Genomic DNA, 8,687 nt, shown 5'->3' on the forward strand with positions numbered 1-8,687 from the left:
AAAAAAAAAAAAAAAAAAAAAAAAAAAAAAAAAAAAAAAAGTGCTATTGCCAACCCATAAAGATTGGCAAGACTGAAGGGATCCTTAGGGCAGGTGTAGTATCCAAAACTTGAAATCTAGTCAGGTTTTTTTTTTTTTTTTTAATTTTATTTTAGATATACTATCAAGTCAATCAAGACCCTTTTCTAAGAATTTATTTTTTACACAGCTTTTCCATACTTAGTCTTAGCAAATGGGGAGGATGCATGCAGGGGACAGTGGGAGGGAAAGAGAGTAGGAATTTATTTTGCATAAAGACAGAGTAACTTTCATAAAGTTCAGACAAGGGGAACCACATATTTCCCCCTTCTCCAATGGTTTCTCAAGTCTTCACACAACTTCTCTCCATAGGTACATGTTTGAATTAAGAATCTGGGATATGGAGCATTCTCTTAAAGTTCTTTATCCAGCAATGCAATAAAGCCTTTGCTGAGCTGACTGTACTCAAGACAATGACTAAAACAAAAAACCCGACATTACATACAAGTCGAATACAAGTGCACACCGTACATTTCCCTCCTCCCACTCCCAACAACAAGGCCAAGAGTCAAAACAAAATATTCGTGCTAAAATTGCATATACACAAAATGGAACTGTCTCCAGGGTCTTTGGGTTCAAACAGCAATGCAATCAAAATACTTCACAAACCTCAAACTTCTGCTTTAAGGCTTTGCTGATCTGCGACTGCAGAAGTTACTAAAAAAGGCTTGTGAGTTTTCAGTCAGATTTTGCTTTCCTTTAAGTAACTTAGACGATGTAGAAGTTACAGTTTGGATGTGGATCTCCCATTCCAAATGCTGAAACCCTCATCCACCCTGTGGCCTTCCTGCATCTACAGAGAAGCTTCCTCAGCTTTGACCTCCCTGTTTCTCCCCTCACCAATCTGCCAAAAGTGCTGTTATTAGAGTTATGATGCTCTGCCCACCTCCCTCTACCTCCCCCAAGCTCTTCACTGGTTCCCTATTGCCTGACGCATCAAGGTCATTTTTTTGCACTCATTTCCAAGGCCTCGCGCAATTCTGCCCCTGCCTACATACGGTCACCACCTATTCTTGTCCATTGTCTCTCCTGCAAAGTACTCGTTTCTTCTCAGCCACGCACACAATGCTTGAAATCCATTCTTCAGCTCCTATACGCTAAATGGAATTGCTCTTAAAAAGACAAAGCAGACTTCCATGAAGTCTTTCAATGACAGTCCCATCCAAGTTAGTGCAGTTTTTTAAACTGTACTACTTCAAGGTTCTCTCCAAACTAATCATCGTGTACGTACAGATGGTCTGCATCAGATTCAGACTCTACGCACCTTGTGCATGGGTACACATGGCACCACGTACACGGATGGCATCAATTTATAACCCTGCTATCCCATGTTTCCCAAGGACAGGTTTATTTTAAGAGTAGCACATGGCCTGAGGTCAGAACGGACTGCATGTCAGAAACACACTGATGTAAAGCAATACTGAAGGCCTGATTTCCAGAAGTACTGACCTCAGCTGGAGTCGTGGACACTCAGCATTGTGGAAAAATGTTGGCGATGACAAATTCAAGAACTGACATGACGCTACATTGGTCCTCGAGGTTAACAAGACACATGCGGTACCCTGCTTCTCAAAAGGCCTTCACAACTCTATTGTAATATACATCAGACTAAACAGGCAAGTACAGAGTATTCCAATAAAATCTCATCAGGACTCTGATGCTGCACCATTAGAGTCAACAGGCGCTCTGCCCTTGAAGTTAATGTAGCATAGGACCAAGCTCTAAGTGGGCCACACGAAGCTAGTCAGCACTGCCAATCAGCCAGTTAGTCTCCAATAGTTTTTTGACCCAGTGAAGGAGAAGTTTCTTTCTCAAGAGATCAAGTATCAGAGGGGTAGCCGTGTTAGTCTGGATCTGTAAAAAGCAACAGAATGTCCTGTGGCACCTTTAAGACTGTGGTCTGGTCTATACTACCCGCCTGAATCGGCGGGTAGAAATCGACCTCTCGGGGATTGATTTATCGCGTCCCGTCGGGAAGCGACAATCGATCCCCGAATCGGCGCTCTAACTCCACCAGGGGAGGTGGTAGTAAGCGCCGCCGACAAAAAGCCGCAGAAGTCGATTTTGCCGCCGTCCTCACAACGGGGTAAGTCGGCTGTGATACGTCGAATTCAGCTACGCTATTCACGTAGCTGAATTTGCGTATCTTAAATCGACTCCCCCCTGTAGTGTAGATGTACCCTAACAGATGTATTGGAGCATAAGCTTTCGTGGGTGAATGCCCACTTCGTCGGATGCATTTCGTGGGCATTCACCCACGAAAGCTTATGCTCCAATACATCTGTTAGTCTTAAAGGTGCCACAGGACGTTCTGTTGCTTTTCTCAAGAGAGAAACCCACAGAACTGGAGACTAGTCACATGCTAAGAGTTGTATATTTGTCCCCTAAAGCCAGTACTTTCTGTTTCCCTCCCTAATCATCACAGGATTTCTCTGAGTTCTGGCCACTTTAGAGCCCATAAACAACCCCCACCCACCCCCGCGCATTTGAGAGCCTTATATACAGGAATGGAAAGTTTGGGGGATGCTTACATCCCTATCTGATGGATTCATAATTGGACCTATGTGAATCTGGCTATAGGACAAACTGCTTTTTCTCAACCCACAATAAAATACAATATAAAACACTTGACTCTCCCGGACTTCCTTTACACTACCTCTCACAGGTAAAGATGTTTTGAAAATGTGTTTTCTATTTTGATGCTTTGGTGAGGAAAGCACTCCCCCCCAAGACACTGCTAGGTAAACTAGGAAGCAGGGCTTTGGAGCTGTACTCCAGCTCCAGGCAAAAACCTGCAGCTCCACTGCTCCGGAGCTGCTCCGCACTCCGGCTTCGGGCTCCGTTCCAAAGCCCTGCTAGGAAGTGGAGTTTCTATTAAGACACATGGACCAGTACATTTTTAAAAATGACTTTTCAGGTTTAGTTAAAATAGAATTAATCATGTAATGCTTTTCTTTCGAAAACATTATTTCGAAAACCGAAGTTTCCAGTAAGAGATTTTCACCAGGGCACAACACTGTCTAGGTTCTTATTCTGCACCAATCACTGTGGTATGAGGAAAGAAAAGTGTTTGACACTAAGAGAGGGCAAAATGGTGCAAACGGATTGTATCACAACTGAGGAAAGTTGGATGCATATGCTGCAGCTTTGCCAATTACCAGCAGTTATGAATAACTTGGATAAAAGTAATCAGGATTCCTATGAACAGGAATCGAACTCTTTACATAGTATTTTTATGACAAGAGCAACTATAAAAAAATGCATCACCTGCTATTGAAAGATGATCCCACGGGTGAGATGTTGCTAAAGAAAATACAAGACTCAAAATGAAACTCAAAATAGAAAAGTTGACATTTTTTTTAAAATGAAGGCACTGCAATAGCCTTGCATCAGAACGGAAGCTAGCTTTCTTCAGTATGAGCAACTGAAATAGTGCAACATTGTGCCAGTGTACCAAAGGCAGAAAGTGAACTAGCCAGTCTTCACTCTCCAAGCCGAGAGAAATGCAAGGTAGTAAACTAATAGCGAAATAGAAGATTTTAAATACAGGTATAATCAAATATTCTCTCCTCAGCCCTGGCAGCATACCTTTAAGATTGAAATACCTAGATTCTCTAGGACTGTGGAGTCCAGTCCACATGGGATCAACTCAGCCCTTTATCCGCCCCAACGTAGATAAATTAAGCTCCACATACTTTATGCTGGGGATGGGGAGGGGTGTCAGGTTTTGAAAGAGACACCTTATAACCTAGGTCCTGTCTGTTCTCTGTGGACATATGATATTCCATGGCCCTGTTAGTCCTTGGTATAATTTGTCCCCCTGCTGTCATGCAATGTGTTGTGCCCGAATTATTGAGTGGTTACTCCCATTGACCCTAGGAGGTGGCTGCATTTCATAGTTATTTGTTAAGCACAAATGACAGGTTCAGCACTTTACCACACACACAAAAAAGGAACAATCACTGATAGAGATCTTACAACCTCAGACACACCAGAGAAAAGATAAAACCCAGAGAAGGGAACAACACATTGACAGTGCTATCCTCCCCTCCCCCCCCCTCCCCCAAGCATTCAGTCCAACAAAGTTTATTCTCAACTTGTCTTGTGGGCATCATGGAAGTAGTGAGTTTACATGAGACTTGTAATGAATAAGGTTGGTAGCTTAGTGGAGTAAACTTCATGAGTAAGAGGCAGCACAGAAGCCACCACCAAATGCAAGAACGAAACAAGATGGCTTTCGAGGTGGATATCTTTGATCAAGCAGAAGGTACAGGAGGAACAAGAAGATCTAGGCCCAGACACGTAGGCTGGGACAAAGCTTTGATGCAGCAGTCGAGGGGTGTCTAATGGTCAGGACAGAAGAGGACAGTTTTGGTGGCCATGCTGTGGCCGGAGTTAAAAGGGAGAGGGAGGTGTAAAGGAGGCTGGAGAAGAGGTGGTTGCAGTTATCAAAATGCCTGTGATTCCTAGAGTGTAAATAAGGGTAACAGCAATGGAGGGTAGAGGGGGGAAGATACAGGGCCTAGCAGAGTTTTCCCCAACGATGTTCCACAAACGTATGGCAAAGTACTGGTAAACACTTGCTCATGCAAGAAGCCCCTACTGACATCAGTGAAATTACTCACATGAATAGGGGCTTGAAGATTTGGACCATTAAAGCACTTTGGAACTCTTCTAAATGCAAGTCATGAGCAAGGAACTTTTTTTTTTTTTTTAAAGCAATTAGGGTCTAATTTGCTAAGCCCTGCAAGAACTGTAAAGAGGGAACTAATTCGAGGTATCCTAAAGAATGCAATACTAATACCCCCAGAAGGCAGGGGATGGAATAACTGTTCCTTCCACCCAAAGTCTGTTGCCTAAAATGCAGTGCATTGTATTGCATAGTGATCGCTTGCTTGACACTCATGAATACACTTAAGACATGGAAAATGTTGCTTCAACACTAACCTTTCCTAACACAGCTGGTTAAGACAGCTGCATTGCTTAACAGAGCCATTGTTTTATTTTACATAACATTCCCTAGGCACATTTAATCCAGTTGTCCGGGCATGGAGGAAATCAGACCAAAGACCAAATTATGATAGTTTTTAAATTAAAAAGCCCTCAATGACATGAAAGTGCAGCTACTCCCTAAAGCAGTAAAGTGCTTTCATCATTGAAACTGCTACCCAGCCATTCCTCCCTCCCAGGGAACACTAAACCTTAAAAATTACTCCTGCAGTGAGAGTGAGAATGTAAGAGTTCATGCTATTTTCCCCCCTCCACATGCTAATTTTAGATATTCCACCACATCTGTGAGAAAACATTCTGAATAGCTTAAAAACGCTCAAGCATTTTGCTTTTCCTCAGCATTATTTGCAGTCTAGTTCTGCTACGTCACGCACTTTTTTGTTTTGTTTTTCTAACCTCCTTAAAGTGTGACAGCTCCACAAATGATTCAAGATTTCGTGCCAAATCTTGGTCCTACTGAAATCAATGGCTGTTTTGCTATTCATTTCAATGGGACCAGGATTTGAGCATTTAATAGTTTCAAGTTATACCTGATGTAGCTATTTACATGGAAGTTGTTTCAATAGTCTGCTCTAGGTCCAATAACTATTTTAAATAGGAGAACTAAGAAAGAAAAAAAAGTGGTTTGATCCTTTTCTCTGTAAAGCACCTAACACACTAGTAAATCATTTCAGGTCTAGAATATAGAAGTGACAGCACCACTGCCGTTCTAGAGCTCATCTTTGCTGTGTCCAGATTTCATTTTTTATATACATGTGACAAGATGAATGCAGATGAAAAGCTCTCTCCATCTCAAGGACCTGATCCAATGCCCAGTGACTCCACTGAGCTCCAATTGGGCCCACAAAGCACTAAATGAAGAAGCAATCAGTAACTATTTCAAAAATTTAAACCATGTCGCTGTCAAAACGAAACCAAGTCAATTAAAGTTAACAGCAGCTTCAGGTACTCTCTCTGACTCAAGTCCCTCTGTCAATTTCTGTGGTTTTACAATTTTCTTTTTTAAAAACTCCCCCTATTGCTATGTGAGAGCTCACAGTTAGGGAAAACTATGCACAGAGCTGCCAGACACACACAGAGTATTCCTTTGGAACAAAAATATGAGTCTAAAGCAATCTTCCTCTGATCTCTTATCGGTAGTAATCTTCAGTATTCTTTCCAATACTAGCAGAAGTGTGATTAAGTTGGTGTCCCTTTAAAAAGAACTGAACTCACGTTTGGCCACATATTTAGATTCTGTAGGGACAGGCTTTTACAGAACTCCAGATTGATGGAAGTGATTCCACTATATATATATATTTTTTAAACTCCTATGTAAGCAGTTGAGCAGAATTATTCTTCTACAATACTTACAACCAAACTTTGAAGTCTAGAGAACTTTATGGATCTGAATTGTCCATGAGGATAACAAAGTGTAAGTTATAAACATAGTAAACAGCAGGTTGTGGGATTTTTGAGATCCTGAAGCTGCAATCAGATCTCTATGGGCAGATTTCAGTGGTGGTCAGTACAGTGTGTCGGGGGGGAAATAAGCTCCTCTGAAGGCTAGTCTCCACCCACAAAGTCCAACAGCAGGAATCAGCAAATATCCAACAAGTAACAGAATCATGCCTGAGCCCTAGATACTTTCTTGTAGGCAGTTTCATGTTTAATTATCTGCAGACTTAGTACTGTATGCAGTGTGACAATGTTAAATGCTGGAGAGATTAAACACTTGTTTGGCAATAGGTATACCTTGGGTGAAATGTCTATCAGGGATGGTCTAGACAGTATTTGGTCCTGCCATGCGGGCAGGGGACTGGACTCGATGACCTCTCGAGGTCCCTTCCAGTCCTAGAATCTATGAATCTATGAAAGACTAAGACAGAAACATGGAATTACTTTACAACACAAGTCTATAACCCTTGTGGTGCTCCAACACTGGTGAGCAGTCTGGTAATTAAACCATTAGTTTTCAATACTGATCCCCCAGACAAGTTGGTTAAGCACAAACTAGAAGCCAAGAACACCCACTCATGGCTCTGACAGTCAGCAAATCACTCAGGGACTTAATTTCAGAGGTGGTGAGCACCTGCAGCTCCCTATTAACTTCATACGGGCTTGTGAGTGCTGAGCCCCATTTGAGGAAAACAAACAAACCACTTTGATTCAGTTTTCCCCTCAAGTTTCTATTTGTAAAATGGGGGTGATGAACATTCTTACCTCACAGTACAGGGATGGTAAAACTATGAGATACTCAGCTTACATGTCACACCTCTACCTGATGACTTTTTAAAAAAAAATAAAATAAACAGACAGACATCTGAGAGTAGTGTAACTGAAAGGTTAGAGAAGTTACCAGGTTTTCCCCAGTTTGGTTCATTTATGAGACATTTTTCTCCATGCTGTCACATATCCATTTGTGTGGGGGTTTCTCATGATGACAGGAAGAAGAAAAACTATTTTCAAGAGATTGGACAAATTTTATTTTAAACCCAGAAAGAAAGGCAGGGGAGCTCTGGGACAGGTGCAATATCCAGAACTTCTTTAACCAATTTTAAATTTATATTATACAAAATTAGGTGTCAGGTAGGCCATATCCCATTTGCTTGTGTCTGGGACAGGACATTATCCTGTACAAAACATCACACCTTTCGCCCCCACATGCCTCATTGCTTGGGTTCGTGTTCTTACCTCATAAGACCAGACACACTGCACTCCTGCAAATCTCCGCACACATCTTCCCACTTCCACGTCCTCATGAGTGGTGTACATCTCTCGCAAGCACTCTCCAATGTGAGGCACCATTCTGCGCAGCACCTCCCGGCTCATGATCACTCCAGGTCCTCCCATGCAGAAGTTCTCGCCAGGTTCCAAGGCCAGTTTCCCCATCTCTTCGGTGGTGCCAAGCCCAGTCTGTCCAAGGAAGAGGGGTTCACTGCTGTTCAAACTCCTAAGGAAGCTCTCCAATCTGTCCCCCTTAATGTAAACATCATCATCTGCTCTCATAAACCATTCATAATTGTCCAAGTAGTGGTCATGCATGTACTTGAGCATCATAAAGGATTTCTTCTGGGGTGGGTAGGAGTCATCCACGCCTTGTAGTGGCACTATCGGGATTGGAAGAGAGGTGTCCGAACCCTCACTGGAGAAGAATTCAACCTTGCCAGGAATGGTTTTGGACCAGGTTCTAGAATGAAAATACAAAGTTAAGTTTACAGACAGAGCACATCATCGTACAAGTCAAACGTACAGGAAAAAGTGACTCAGGAGAACCATTTGTTTTAAGAATTTCCTCCTCTTTAATTCTCTTGAAATGCTGTCTTCCTTCCATACAAGTGATAGTCACATACAGTGGTAAGAACCATATACGACAGCAGTTCTCAAATTGTGGGTCGCAGCTCCAAAGTGGGTTGCTACCCTGTTTTAATGGGATCACCAGGGCTGCCATTAGACTCAGTGGGGAGCAGGGGTGAAGCCCGAGCCCCACTGTCAAGGGCTGAAGCCGAAGCCCATGGGCTTCAGACCGGGACAGCGGGGCTCAGGCTACTGCCCGGGACTGAAGCCCTTAGGGTGTGTGTGTGTGTGTGTGTGTGTGTGTGTGTGTGTGTGTGTGTGTG

The 8,687-nt window shown here is 42.7% G+C and overlaps 1 protein-coding gene across 1 annotated transcript in view; it reads right to left on the minus strand.

Annotated features, from left to right (window-relative positions):
* Positions 1-8,687, minus strand: part of CHSY1 (chondroitin sulfate synthase 1) — a 100,056-nt gene that overhangs the window by 78,983 nt on the left and 12,386 nt on the right. The window contains exon 2 of the mRNA XM_026648370.2: positions 7,762-8,257. Coding sequence (XP_026504155.1) covers positions 7,762-8,257 — 496 coding nt within the window. The remainder of the gene's footprint in view (positions 1-7,761; positions 8,258-8,687) is intronic.

This window comes from Terrapene carolina, unplaced genomic scaffold, assembly GCF_002925995.2.
Source record: "Terrapene carolina triunguis isolate 2854851 unplaced genomic scaffold, T_m_triunguis-2.0 Scaffold67, whole genome shotgun sequence".
Classification (NCBI taxonomy): domain Eukaryota; kingdom Metazoa; phylum Chordata; order Testudines; family Emydidae; genus Terrapene; species Terrapene triunguis.